General features: G+C 46.7%; 1 protein-coding gene across 6 annotated transcripts in view; it reads left to right on the top strand.

The window, feature by feature from the left end:
* Positions 1 to 6,140: 6,140 nt before the first annotated feature.
* Positions 6,141 to 14,929, top strand: part of EVA1A (eva-1 homolog A, regulator of programmed cell death) — a 204,020-nt gene continuing 195,231 nt past the window's right edge. For 3 of the 6 annotated variants that reach the window (XM_083829515.1, XM_083829513.1, XM_083829517.1), the window contains exon 1: positions 8,164 to 8,464. In XM_083829515.1, coding sequence (XP_083685641.1) covers positions 8,365 to 8,464 — 100 coding nt within the window. In that variant the 5' untranslated portion in view covers positions 8,164 to 8,364. Of the gene's footprint in view, positions 6,252 to 7,249; positions 8,139 to 8,163; positions 8,465 to 12,604; positions 12,625 to 14,929 lie in introns of those variants that run through there. The other 3 variants (XM_083829516.1, XM_083829518.1, XM_083829519.1) reach the window with 3 other exon arrangements.

Here is a 14,929-nt window from a genome sequence, read left to right as displayed (position 1 = left end):
CAGAAAGATAGGTGAGAGAGAGAAACTGACTTCATCTTATGTCTCACTTAGCATCCACTGAATTTGTAGGACTTTCACCTGAGAATTGGGCTTTACAAGCTTCACATCTCTGCCTTATCCCCCAGAAAGGCAGCAGCAACTATGGACACCAGCTTCCTAACCCAGCTGAAGAAGCCCTCCACTCTTCTAGGTAATCATGACACCATTTGTGGCAGTTATCTTTCACTGAAAACCTCTCAAATCAGCGCTCGGGTCACCCTGAGACTCTTTGTAATGAACACAGCTGCTTTTCCTCTCATGTCAGAAGGTGCATTTTGTGGAGGGAGGGTTATGGGGATGCTAGCTGGTGAGCTGTCTCAGGGCAGATTCGGTGAGCTGAAAATAAATTATTCTACCTGTCTTTGCAGGAAAGAAGAAGACGGTGGTTTGGCTCGTTATGTATGTAACGAGATGGGGTTAGCAGGTGAAGCAAGAAATTGTCAACAGTGTAGTGATGAATAGAAAAGATTCTCCACTGCAAAGGACTGGTCCAGCAAAAAATCAAAAAAGGGTTTGGAAGCTCCAGTTCCTCTTTACCTCACCTGCTACAAACAGACCACTGCTTCGGTCATTCACCAGAGGGTGTTTCTGAGGTGGAGGTGCATATAGAGGTGCATATAGAAATGCCACCTTTTATACTAGTCTTATGTAATTCCCTGTTGTTTACAAGCACTAATCATTAGTTTAGTGCTTGCGAGCAGCTCTGCACATAACAGCGCAGTCAGTCCAGGCAGCCCCTAACCAGGTGAACTCAGACATCTCCTGTAATCTCCCCAAATCTCCTGCAAGCCAGCTGCATAGCCTGCTTCCTTCCTCTGCGCTCTTTGCAGCTGGTCCAGCAAGTAACGTTACTGCAGTAAGTACCAGGCAGGGCTCTTCCAGCCAGGTGTCCGGAGACAATGAAGGCAGTGATATTTCGGTATGGGATTTCTGCAGTGGGAAGTGTCTCTTGTCTAGAAGTTAAGTGGAGTTCCCTAATGCCACTGTTGTGGCTACAGAGTGCAAAGGTTTGAATGGCCTGAACTTCCACACTGTTGTAAGCTCCTCGGTCTGTTTTAGATGACATAATCCAGCTCTGTCTGCAATGCCCAGCGCACCTGGGCTTTGTCACTGGATAGTCTCCTGAGACCATCGTAAGATAAATAGCTGGCAATATTATTGTCCTGAGTACTTAAATGCATGTGGAAGTGTACAGTTACTTTTGAAACACTCCTTTCAAATAGAAAAAAATAATAAAATAAGGGAAAAGAAATTGTACTCTAAGTAACATTTCTCCTTTTAAGTACATGCGAAAAGAGAACATATCTGTTCTGCTTCCTGCAAATGGCAGACCGAGTCTATTGTTGAATTTGCACTCACGCTAGTGAAATTACACTTGGGATTAATGTTGCCCATTCAGCAGAAAGGCATTTCCTTTATTTCCCTTTGATTTCTTACCAGTTTGTGATTTGTGAGCCAGTGATTTTTTTGGTGAGATTTGCTATCTGCAAGAAAACAGAGAAATACCTTGTGCCTGTAGGCAATGATAAGCCTGAGGCAAAAGCTGATGTCCAGGTTATGCTGGGAAAAGATTTGCTCACTATACATTCCTCATGTGCTCTTGGGCTCTGCCTTCAACTAGACCTGCCCTTCAATAAAGAGAATTTCAGAAAGTGATAAGCTTCAATGAAACTGCTTTCCTGCAATCTAGAGTTGTTCAAATTTGCTGATGATCAAAGGACTTGAGGACATGAGGGACTCAGAGAGCTGTATTGTCAGTTCACTCTCATGGGAGAAGAAAGTCCTGGTGTTGAACCAGAGAAGTCAGTAAGGACTTTTTCACTGACTTCAGTCTTGAGCCCAGCCTCTGCTGAATGCCCCTGTAAGAATGATCTATCTAAAGGATGTGGGAGCATGGCAGCCAGCAGCCTGGGCTGCGTCTGTTCTGGAGTCTGGAGGCGGGACTGCAGGATGCAGCTTTTCCTGGGCAGCTCTGATCAGGCCTGCCCGAGGGACCAGGGATTCAGTTCTTAGCCCATGCCACTGCATCTTCACTTCAGAACTTCTGAAATACCACTGGGAGGTTTTGCACGCACCTGGCTGTGCTCTTACTGTCATTGAGCACGAGTTAGCTCACTTTTTGATCTTCAGCTCATACAAAAAGAAAGGTCGCAATCCTATTAATACTGACACATATGCTGAACTCTCTGCATAATTTCACTGGCTTCTTTCAGACCTGTACACTAACCAGGATCAAGACTCATTCCTTGGCCCTGAACCAGCTGGCACCATCTGGCCATGTTCATACAATCAAACTCCAAAGCAGGATTCCTCCCTTCCTGTTGGGAATGGCTGAATTCCCTGCTAGCCCCCCAGCTACACTCAGGAGTTGTCTGGATGCTGGGTGGCTTGGGTCAAAAGCATGCCAAGGACAGATCTAACAGGTAACTGTAACCACAGCTGCAGTGCCTGTGTCCAGACCCTTGCTTCCTTCACCTTATTGCTATAGATGTAGATGTGATGCAAGGGCTTCACGGCCATGTTTGGAAACAGTCATTTTGGTGGGAAAAAAGGTCTCTGGCAACTAAATGGCTTTCCCATGCAAGTGTCCTATGCAAGTTATAACAGTAGTTGTAATAAGGATGGGATGTGACCGTGTGTAGATGTGTTGGGACAGGAGGATCTGGGGGAGCACTGAAGGACTCTTCTGTTATTCTTGGTGCTACTGCACTCACATGCCTTTAGGCAGAGTCCACGAGGTTTGGGATAGGTTGTGGGGCATCATCTTAAGTGTCATATGAAGGCTGGATGTTGAGATGATCCCTATTTTGTATCACTGTACATCGTGGCACGTTTCTCCCACAGGACAAGCAGAGAACTTCCAGACAAGTAAATCTGAGGAAGAATTCTGGTGTCTGTGGAAATGAACGACAATGTAAGTTATGTGGGAGGATTGGTAGGCAGTGTGTGAAAATGTTAACAAAATAAATATTTGGAGACTACAAAAGGATTCACAAAAAAATATAAAACCTTTCTCTTCATGTCACACCGCTTATTTGAGTGTCCATGGCTGCTTGAGAAAGAAAAGAAAGATATTTTCAGATGTAAAATTAGTCCTTTTATTTAATAAGCAGTTCAAGAGTGCTATTGAATATATTGAAGGAAAGATAGCAGTCACAGTGAAAAAGCCAGTACGTACCATCATCCAAGTGACTGAGAAACCCTCCCAGGAAAGCCATTAGGAGAGTACTAAAGAGCCAGGTCAAGTGGGAGAAAGGTTTCATGTTAAAGGTATAAGAAAACAGCGTAAGTCTTCTTAAAGGTCTTGGAGCACTTCATGGTCTCAGTTGGGTGCCATGTGCCCACGTATCAAGAAATGTCAGGAAGCAACATCTAAAGAGTCAAGACAGATGAAACACAGGGAAAAAGAAGAATCCAGCTTATGTCTGAGAAACTCTGATCATTGAAATCCTTGTTTCTGGAAATCCTTATGTTTGCGGTGGAGTACGAAGATGAAGTATGAAGATGACTCCAGTTCCCTGTAGTTCTAGAGCAGTGATTAATCTAAGAGCACCCCACACACAAGGCAGAAACTAAGTCCAATTGGATATGCAGGTCTGAAATTGGACATGGGGTAATGGCTTTAAACTAAAAAAGGGTAGATTTAAAGGATATAAGGAGGAAGTTCTTTACTGTGAGGGTGGTGAGGCACTGGAACAGGCTGCCCAGAGAAGCTGTGGATGCCCCATCCCTGGAGGTGTTCAAGACCAGGCTGGATGGGGCTTTGGGCAGCCTGGGCTGGTGGGAGGTGTCCCTGCCATGGCAGGGTCCGAAACTGGATGATCTTTAAAGACCCTTTCAACCCAACCATCCTATGTCTCTATGAAATAAAGCACCAGGCTGTACCGTATGCTCTGACATAGAACATGTCATTACCGTGAGGAGAATGCCAGCTGAGAGAGGTTTCAACATCAGTTACTTAGGGCAGCCATGAGAAGAAAGGTTTTAGCTTTCTTGTGAATCCTTTTGTAGTCTCCAAATATTTATTTTTGTAACATTTTCACACATTTGAAAATTTTGCATCGCTCTATACAACATTTCTCAATGTTTCTGTGAGATAAATGCATCACCCGGGACCTTTGCTGTACACAGAATTAGCAACACTCCCACTCCAAACCTGTCCCAGCATGGAACAAATCCCCCAGGATTTATATTTGTTTTGTAAGCTGGGTTGATGGAGAAACATAAAGTGTGAAACCTTCCAAGGCTCATCAGTTTGAATATTCTGCATAGCTGTTGTTTAATGTTGAATATGGAGACAGGAAAATATTTTTACTCCTGAGATTCTTGGTGTTTTATTGCAAAACTGCATTATATGAACTCCTGTGCCTCCATACTGATGAAAGCAAACTGTGCTCACTTCCATGAGTAACCCCATCTGTTTCCATAAGACACTCTTAAGGGAAAGATCAATTAAAAAAAAAAAAAAAAGAGTACAAAGAGCCATGCTGTACTGGGAAGCTTCGCTAGTTTATATTTGATGCTCTCTCCACTCAGTTTAGACAGTTTTCTATAGGTATAAATGCATGTATATTTTGTTATTAATTGGCATTCATTTATGAGGAGGCAGTGTGGCCAAGTGGACAGAGCTCTAATTGGGCTCAGGTAAGTATTTAATCATTTCTCATTTCTGATACAGCTGCCCCTAGCTGACCCTGAGATATGGGTGACCTCAGAGAAATGACTGCTTTACTTCCACTGTGACTGAAATGGAAGAATACAACCGTGTTCTCAAGGAGAATGCTTTGAGACATTATAGAAAACACAGTAAGAAGTAAGTAAGATGAGTCCTAGCACATTTGTACAAATACACCTGTTTGTGACTGTGTAAATAAACACGACTTCAGCCTTACAGATGATTCTCTAGCTGAAACCTAATCCTGGTCCTGTTCTTCTACTGACCAGCCCTTCTTCAAGCTGATGGTGCTTTAGCCTAGCAAAGCAGAGGTTAGTGGTGCAGGGTGAGAGAAAAACAGGAAAGCATTGCCAAATATCAGCCCTAGAAAGCAGCAAGATGAGCACATACAGCATTAAACTAGGAATTAAGCTATCTGGGTTTTGACTGTCATTCATAAACTGGGTGATATTGGGGTGACCAAACTGCATGATGAATTTCTTCACTTCTCAGTGCCCCAGTTTTCCTAGTTGCAGTTGTAGTTAACTGTATTTAAAGCACATTGGGCATATGCATGTTTCAGATATTATGGTTTTATGTAGCAGGAGAAGGATAGGACCTGCAAGAGAGAAGAAAGAGCAATGCACTTAAATTCATGGTGATAAAGGAGGACTGAGGTACAGTTGTTAAGCATGGAGGAGAGAAAGAAAGCAATCTTTCCTCCAAGCTAAGATGTAACTGCATCTCAGTTCTGGCCTATTCTGCCTTCTGGGTGGCTTTGGGGACAAGGGATCCAAGAAATTGTGCATGATCACATGCATTATTATCTATCCCCAGGAGACATCTTCGAAGGCATGGTTGGATTTCAAGGGCTGTTAACCCCAAAAACAAAGACCCACATTGGAGTGCCCATGATTCATGTTTACCCCATAAGACTGTCCATGAGAGAAAGACCATTCTTTGTCTGTGCTGCTGTTGGGACAGGTGGCCTCTTTCCGTTTGAAACACACAGCTGATGATCCCGTAAGGAATAAGGGTATTATGGAAATGGACTTTAACAGAATTGCCTGTTTCTCAAAGGCTGATATATATATATATATATTAGTATTATTATTTTTAGCAAGAGCTGTTTTATCCTTTGCTCTTGGAAGGCATCTTTACAAACGTGTTTAAAAACAAAGTCCTCACATGACATTGACGTAAGCTCCCAAACCTCTGGTTCATGTTATTAACAATAACATAAAGGGCTGCTCAAGCACACTTCCCATGTTTAGCCTTAAACCCCTTGTCATCAGAGTTCTTTTTCATTCCCGTATACTGAGTCAGCCAAACCTAATTACCCTTTAATCAGTAAAATCAACACCTGCTAACAGGGTGGGCTCTTTTCAGCAAATACGGCTTCCCTTTTCCAGAGTGCTGATAAATTTCCAGGGGCCCTATTACCTCTTTATCCCGCTGATAAGGAGCTTTGGCTGATAATCTGGTAATAGGCACAGTTATCTCACGCCTCTGAGGCTGTAGTGGTGAATCTTCCTCTTGGCAAGGGCAGCAGAGCTAGGTGAGAGAGGGGTTATGTGTAGGTGCAGGGAGCCAAACGTCCCAATCTGTTCTATTTAAAGCTTAGGCCAACCTCTGGCAGGTGGGATAAAAGTGGGTGAAACAAAGCAGCCAGCAGAAGTTCCTGATGGTTGATCTTGCTTAGGTAGCCCTCCGCAAAGTGCCACGGTGGCAGGGTCATCTGTGGGGAGCAGGAGTGTCAGGGCCACCGCTGGCCTTGGGAGCTGGCTCCTCTGTCCCTTTGCTGTAGATCCTCAGGGTGCGAGGAGCCGCTTGGGACAGAGGGTTGCTTAGGTGTCGTTTAGGCCAGACCAACTCCTTGCTCGTGTGGTCTCAAACTCGGGATATCCCACGCTACCCCTGTCCTCAGTGTGGCTGGGTGGAACTTGAACAAGTGGTTGTACGGACAGAAGGCAAACAGAGCCACAGCCTTACAGCTCCCTTTCAGTTTGCTTTTAGCGCACAGGCCGGGGTGGGTTTCTGGTGGAAATAATGAATGTGGTATTCATGGTAGTGCTCTTGAAAATGTCTTTCACATATAATCTGACAGCCAGTCTGATTCTCGTCTGAGAACAGCCGAAACATTGTTTGAAACTTCAGCATAAGAAGCTCTTTACAAGGGCACTCAGCTCTGAAGAAAAAAATAGAGGTGTTTGGGCTGAAGCCCCTTGTGCTTTTCAGTTCTGAGGTGAAAGTTTTTGGAAAGTTTGGCTTAGTTCCATGTGGGCGAACAGGACAGAAGAGTAAAAACCAGTTGTGTTTTTTTCCTTGGATGTTCTCCCTCTGGTTATTTTTGGTGGGTTGAAGGTGCAGCTTTGTCCAGGAGCTGTGTGCCTGCCTCCACCTTCCCTGGCAGCCCCACACCGTGCTGCTCTGCGGGTTTGTGTGTGCATACCCAGGCTGATAATAGATGTTGGCTTTGCCCATCAAAACCATCTGCCCGTTCTCTGCACCATTGCTCTACTCTAGCCTACATGTATCAGTTATGTCCGTTATTTATACACAAAGCCTGAAATGCTGCTAATGCAGATGAGCAAGGCCAGGATCCCTTTCCTGTACCCAGCGAGAGCAGGGTCTACCAGTCCGTCCACCTCAATGTCCCCAGAATGCAGCTCTTGCAAGCGAAGATAGCTGGCTTGATGCTGCCAGTGTATGGATGGAGATCAGGTAAAATAAAGTACTGAATGTGCTTCCAGGTGAGCTGGAGCCATCTTTTGACTCTGCAGGGTGAGCAGAGCTTGTGTTAGCAGCTAAGCCCATGCAAGCGGGAGGTTAAAGCAGTGGCTATGGCAGGAGACAGGTCTCCTGTTCTGAAGAGGTTATGAACTGCATGAAAATCCTCTGTTGAGCTTGGTGGAGGGAAGAGGGGTGCAGGCGGATAGGGGAAGCCTGGCCGGGCTGGCTGCTTTCAAAAGGAAGGAGGATTTTGAATATATGGACTGACACCAGCCCCAGTCCTGCACTGAGATCCAGGAGGGTTTGATCCCAGTGATGCCGGTGCAAAATCTCTTCCACTGTGAGATCAGCTGTAAGGCTGGGCATATCTGAGGAGTTGTCCTGTCACCAGTCTGGCAGGACACCACTTCTCACACTGACTGCAGCAGCCAGTGCCCATCGTTCCAAAAATCCACGCGAATTCAGATGCTTTGTCCCGGGCTCCCTCCTTTGAAAACACTGCCCATCCTTCTGTCCGTCCGCACCAGAGAGGAAAGACCCCAGGGTGCCTGAAATAACAGCGACTTCTCTAAAACAACCCCCCAGGGAGCCCCCCCAGCTCTTTCACCCCCCTGCCCTGCCGCTGCTGGACAGCTGCACGTGAGGAGCCCGCAGCAAATTTGGGCGAAAAAGCGATGGCTTTTAGGACCCTGGGACCTCCGCCAAGGCTCAGGTAGGTCTGTCTCATTCGTCAGCCTCACTCAGTCGGATTCATTCACTCCGAGGGATGTGTGTGTGTGTGTGAGTGAGTGCGAGCGAGTGGTTTTCCTTCCTGGCTGCTGGCTGCGATCCTTCCAAGCTATGGGACTAAGAGTTTTCTCCGGGCGATGAGTGCCGGACTGGGGCAGAAAGCTCTTTCCTTCTCTCTGGAAGAAAACAAGCCGTGAGGATACCTAAGGATGTGCTGCCCAGATGTGTTTCCTACCTCCGCCTTTCTCGTAGGACTAATGTGCTTGACAGCTTGCAGCAACTTTGCTAGGACTTCGGCAGACTTCTCAGGTAGGGGAGAAGTGCTGACCCAGCCGGGAGCTCTTGTTACAGCGTGCGGGGACAGCACAAGGAAAGTGGACGTGAGCAGATCTGGGAGAGTTACGCAGGGAGCGATTTTAATCCTTTTAAAGTAATCTGATGGAAAGGATCCTTCTGTAAGAGGATTTTGAGTTTGTTAAAAGCCTGCCTCAATAACCCGTAGCAAAACTGTTTCAGCAGAGTTGGTTCAGAGTAACTTTGGGAACAAGGATGGGAATTGTGTTAACTTCTGTTTGTAGCTGGGTTTGTGCTGCCTTTCTCTGAGGAGTGAGTGAAAAGAGCTAGGTTAGGAGACCGGGATGGTCATGGATGTAACAGAAAGCTAATGCTGAAATTTAAAGTGTTTTGTAATGGGCCAGATTCCTCTGCTGTTAGCATAAAGCTCCTGGCTGTTCCAAAAGTCCCAAACTCAGATAAAGGAGGCATTAGCTGCACACAATGAATTATACTCAGCCTGTGATTGCTTAAAGCAGGATAAGATGTGTCTCATTTCTAAATACGCTGTAAAATAGGAAACTAAAACTATTCATAGCACTTGTTTTGAGTTGTGCGCAGCAGTTAAATACACAGTGCTTTGAAGGTGGGGAGTCCTGTGTAAGTTTTATAACTATGTGCAGCTGCTTCAGCTACTTTAAAATTAGCTTTCTGCATCTGTTCTTTGTGGATATGTGTATGAGTCAATGAAAACCTACCAGATCTCCTTTTGCAGTTGAGCAGGGTGATTATTTTGCTCAGGAATGGCTAGTGGGGCCGCTTTGCTTTTGGGATATCTGCCCTAACTTTGTGACCTAATGTGATGTCTAGCCTGGCATGTCCTTTAGGTGAGTGTTGCAAAACTGCAGGAGCAGATAAGAGCTGCCAATTACAGTTTGCTAATGGAAAAAGTGTCATTAGCAAGAGCTGAATCTCACCGGACTGTGGTTTCAACACATCACAACACTGCTGCTCGCTTCCTGGGAGCTCGCGTGTCTGTGTGCTGCTGTGAGATTTGTGTTAGAAAGGAGGAGCTTGTGGCAGAGAGTGGGGGAAAGTATATATAGTGGCTTGGAGTCTTTTAATGGGAAGCTGAAGGGGGCTGACCTGCTTGTGGTTCAGTCTCCTTTGGAGGCAGGACAGTCCTGGGGGCTGCCATTCAAGGCAGATCTGCCTCTGAATGGGAAGAACTGAGAGTGTTTTATCTCCTCCCTTCTTGGCAATGAGCTTTCTCTGTGCTCCTCACATTAATGCAGAAGGGGTGCATGGAGTGGGCATGACAGGGACAAGAGCTGTGATGGGAAAAGCACTGGTCCTTCTACAGTGCAGATACAGTTCCTCCCAGCCAGGCCAACCGATAAGCATTAAAGTGCACAGAGGTGTCCCAGAACAAGGGTGCTTCACGCTGTGCCTGCACCACACAGCCAGAGCAGCAGGCGCAAATTCCTTAGGTTCGGTGATGCTGGAATGGGGGGCAGATGCTGTCACTTAAAAACAAAAGCAAAACACTGAAAACAAAATCAAATTTTCTGCAGCATTCAGCTGTTCTGCCATGCTTTGTGACAAGAGGGGTGGTTTCTAACCCTGTGTACCTGCACTGCAATTTTATACTCTAATGCAGGGTCTGTAACCCCAACAACACAACCTTCCGTGTGTTCCCACAAGCATTGAAATCTTCCACCAGGTCCAAGCCGTGTTTCCTAATAGCAGGCTTGGCAAGTGTCCCCACTCATGTTGGACTGACTGTACCTTATGGGACAGGAAACATAATTTGCTGCAGGAAAGGGCTGTACCCACTGTGTAGCAGCTCTAATACTGCCTTGCACGCTCAGGAGCTGTGTAGCCACAAGATGAAAGGGGGTAGGGGAAGGTACAGGGTATCCCAAATTACACGTTATGCTGCCCCAAAATATTTTGCAAGTTTCAGTGCTAAGAGCTCGCACAGCAGCGGCAGTGCAGCCGTGTTAACTCTTCCTACATGATAGAGCTTTTTTTTTTGCTACTGTTACCCCTATATATGAATTGTTAGCTGGTATAAGGAATGGAAGGGGGTAGCCTTTTATCATACTTTGACCATAATGGTTTCTAGCCATTTATTTGCTTTTTCTATACTTCTATACTTTCTATACTTCTGGGTGTTCAGGGTTCTTCGATGATACAAATGGAGTTGAGCAGATGAAGGTTCTGGGGGAACCTTATAACCCTACCATATGCCCACCTAGAGATGGAGCAGATGAAACACAAATTGCATCCCAAGGAGATGAATGGATATTGATCACTGCTGCTGAGGAACACAAGGCTTGATGTAATCCCTTGGAAGGTTTCGGCAGCAGTTTGTCTGCTGCCCACTTGTTGGAAGGAGATGACACAGCTCATGGGGATGGAAGGGCTTTTCCAGGCTGCAAATAGCAGTGGTGTCCCCAAAGAGCAACTGATGCTCTTTGGAGAATAATGTTTTTTAAACCCTGTAGACCTCGTTCAGCCACACAGCTTCTCTGGCTTCTCAGCTTGGTTTGATTCAGCATGGCTGGGAGCTGCTGCTGGGGTAGGAAGAGCCTACGTAGCTCCAGTCCTGAAAGAAACAGTTTAGGGTCTTCAAGGTAAGCATCTCTTGGCTGCAGGAGGATTTTTTTACATAGGTCATGGAAAAGCCCCCTGAGGGGGTAAGCAGAGGCCCAGCATGGTGAACTGAGTTGCCCACAGGAAAGCACAGGCAGAGAAGGCAGAGATCTCCATCTCTGTGGCTCCCAGGCCTGAAAGCTCACGGTCTCACTCTGCAGCTCCATCCCTCCTGTTTGCACAGCTCAAACACCGCAACGTGAACGCGAGTGCGTGTCGTGCTGGGGACTGCTGCAATCCGAGATGTAAGAATTAAAATTCCTTTTAAGTGAAGTATTTGAACTATGTGGAGAGTTTTGGAGTTGTTTTCTTTAATAGTTCTTTAAACATTGATGTTTGCAGGACGGTGTGGGGGTAGGAAGCAGGTCTTTGGGGAGCGAGCAGAGTAACCAGGCACTTTGCAGCCACTTCTTAAAAAAATAAGGCCTGGGCTTTCTCTCTGTGGCTGCTTGTAGTATGGGCTCTTGATCTAATCTCATTGTGATTGCTTCTTGTGCTCGGGACTCAGTGTCATGGTGTGTCACGTACCCCTTATGTTCAAGGTGACGCTTGAAGACTGTGATGGGGTAGGGGCAAGAGGCTGGTCTTTCAGCTCCCCGTGCTTTAACTGCAAAACACTGCATCCTAATCTTAGCCCTGGCAATGAACTCCCTGAAATCCCTGTTGGTTGATTAAACCTTTATTTTGGCCCTTTTCTATTTGCAGGGGGAGTCCGAGACCAAGCAGTGGCTTGCCCTGCCAGAGGGAGCTGTGCCATTGCCACTCTGCGTAGGCCCTGGGAGCTGGTGAGCACAGAGCTCACTTCTTAGAAGTGTAGAGTTAATGAAAATAGGGCCAAAACCAGTCTTTGGTGCTAACTGAAAATGCAGGCGTTGAAAGTTTAGCCAACAGCTATTGCTCATACCCCATGCGCTGTCTCTAGCTCCAGCCATGGGGTTCCTTTCACTGCCCTGCAGATAAATCGTGCAAACACACGTCGACTTCTGCTCTCCCCACCACCAGCCACGGTGGCCATTTAATTTCCAGTTGCATACCTGCAGGGAATTAGGCTTTATGTGGTTATGATGCCATGGCTGCTCCACTTCTTTCACCTCCTGCCGTAACTTTCCTGTTCATTAGCTAATTTCTGGATAGGACAGCAGTGGCATCAGATCTACTTGATTGCTATGAATCTCATCTTAGTGGGGACAGATCCCTTCACTACCACAGCAGAGCAGAAAAGGCTATTCTGTGAACTCTACTCTTTGCAGACATCAGAGGATCCACTGCAGGGAGCCACGCCAAAAACTTAGGCTTCTAGGCATGGAAATAGCTTTGACTGGGACTCGTGCCTTTTCTGACACAGGGGAACCCAGCTGCAGGACATAAAGCTGTAGGAAGAACAGCCCCGGTAGAGTCGCTTCCCCCTGGGCTCACTTTAATATTTATGTTCTCTGCATTATATTTGGCACGAGCAGGATCTGAGCAGCGCTTTGCTTAAGGGAGCTGACCCGGCAGGGAGCCAGATGAATCCTGATAACTCCATCCACGCCCTGCAGGTGAGCCCTGGGTAGCTTTCGGGAGCTTTCCCTGGAGGCTCTTCCTGGCTTTGAAAGCACAAAGATTTTTTTGTTGGTGATGTGTTGTTTCTTTTCCTTCTTTTTTCCCCCAGGAATGGCAGGTTTCAAGTGAAAGCTGCTTTTGCCACCTCCCTGCTAATTGGCTCAGGGTGTTTGCTGGAGCTGCTGAGGGCTGGAGTTGGGAGGGGAAAGGCTCTTCTCCCTGATTGCGTTTAATCAGTCCACAATAAAGGCAATTTGTTTGACAAGCCCATTCACCAAATTATCACCCAAATCTACACGCTAACAGCTTCTGAATGGCTTTAGTCAGACTTTGGTATTGGTTTTGGAGTGCTGAATGGGTCGATAGTGTCAAGGGGGTGCATGGGGACAGGATTTCCACGTGTTGCAAGCTGCAAACGGGGGATTTTCGAGAGAAAGGCAGATACAATTTCTCTTTCAGTGCAGTGGTGTAACTCAGTAATGAGGTCTGTGCTTTTGACCCCAAGGGCAAACAGACGCATTTCGGACTTTGTTTAAAGGCTGGGCCGAACCCAGACCACCTCCGTACCTTCTCCTGGTGAAGGGTCCTGGGGGATGAGGTTGGATGGACCTCGGGCTGCTGCTCGAGGAGGTTGCTGCCCCAGGCAGTGTTTTCCTCCTCAGCTGGAGGCCCTATAATCCAGCCCATCCATCACAGCTGTGTGGGCTGAGGGAGGTCTGTGCTGGGACAAAGAAATTCTCCTTTTGCGGAGGTGACGAATTCCGAAACCTCGCGGAAGCCACTTAAAAACCAGCTTGGGCCTCTTCTGATGACGTCCTGGCTGTGTGGTGCGCTGTGTCAGCAAGGCCTGGGGAGCTGAAGGAGGGCGTCAGGCTCTGGCAGCAGGAGCTGAGCAGCTCTCCCAAGGGGAAGGTGCATTGGGTTTTGTCTGCAGCTCTGCCTGTCAATGGGCAGAGAGCTGAGCAGTGCTGGAGGAGGAAATCAATGGGAGGATGTCAACTGGAAGCACAAACCTGGGGCTGCCTCAGTGCCTCAGAGCTGTCCCAGTTTGTCAGCAGGGATGCTGCTTTGTGGGCGTCTACAAACTTTGTTAGGCTAGGATTTATGTGCTCTGTGCTCCTGTCCTGAGGCACGCTCCAGAAAACACCAGGGATTTCCCAATGCTTATAATGTTGTGAGGGAGAACTGACTCTCACAATGTTCAGCTTGGTTTTACTCACAGCTAAAGGGGACCGAACTGAGTTTTGGGAATAGAAATGTGTTTCTGATTGTATTTGTGGTCCTGGGCTGTGCTGAGAGGTGCTGCTGTCACTGCTGCCCCACAGCAGTGGTGGGTCTGTGTTTGTGCCCCCAGCAGCAGGAGGCACCACAGGGGAAGGGAAGATGGGGTTGCTGTGGGTGCCAGGGTGTCTCGTGAGGGGTCTGTGTGAAACCTTGTGTGTGCAATGACTTCCAGCCTTGGTGTGCCGTATTCGAGAGCCACATGTGTGCATCTGGCTTGCATCATGTGGAAATCCACTGTTCCTGCCATCAGGGCTGTCAGCAGGGGCCGAGGGTCCCCAGGGATCCTGAGTGTGTGATGACTGGCTCTGTTTAAGCAGTACCTACTAAATGCTGTGGCCCAGAAACTGATCCACTGATGGAAACTTTGTCAGTACTGGGAACACTTCAGTTAATTGGTATTATTAAAAACAAACAAACAAACAAAAAAAATTAAAACGCTATGGTAATTTTAACCATACGCTTTTAATAAATGTCCCAGGTTATCAGTACCCAGAGGAAGCTGTTTTGTGCACGGTCTATTCCAGCAAAATGTCCTTGCAGCATTCATCCCACGTCTGTGTTGTTAGGGATACGAATGCTGAAGAATTAAAGAAAGCAAATGTTTATGTCCTCAGGTAAAATGTGTTCCTTCATTTAAGACTCTCTGAAAGCAGATTTCATAAATCACAAATCGTTTGTTCAATTCAAAAAATAAATAGTGGGAATTTTAATGTAACACTTTCTCAACTGAGATACTTTGATGCTAAAATAATAATTTAAGTTGTGGGGGACAGAATAAGCTTGGTCTCTGGGCAGAGAGCTTACATTTTTACACTTGGCACTTCTTCTGATCCTTTTGTTGATGCTAATTTAAGTGTGGCCTGGTTTCCCAAACTGCCTGGTGTTCAGAACTGAGAATTGAAGTGTGCTGCGCCTAGGTGGTCAACACCAGGGCTGTTTACGTGTTTTACTTGCTGCTCATGCTTGGCATGTATGTGCATGTAGAGACTGAACTTTCTGCTTTCTGATCCAAGACAG

Source organism: Anser anser (assembly GCF_964211835.1).
Source record: "Anser anser genome assembly, chromosome: 3".
Taxonomy (NCBI): Eukaryota; Metazoa; Chordata; class Aves; order Anseriformes; family Anatidae; genus Anser; species Anser anser.
This window is presented reverse-complemented; position numbering and strand designations above follow the sequence as displayed.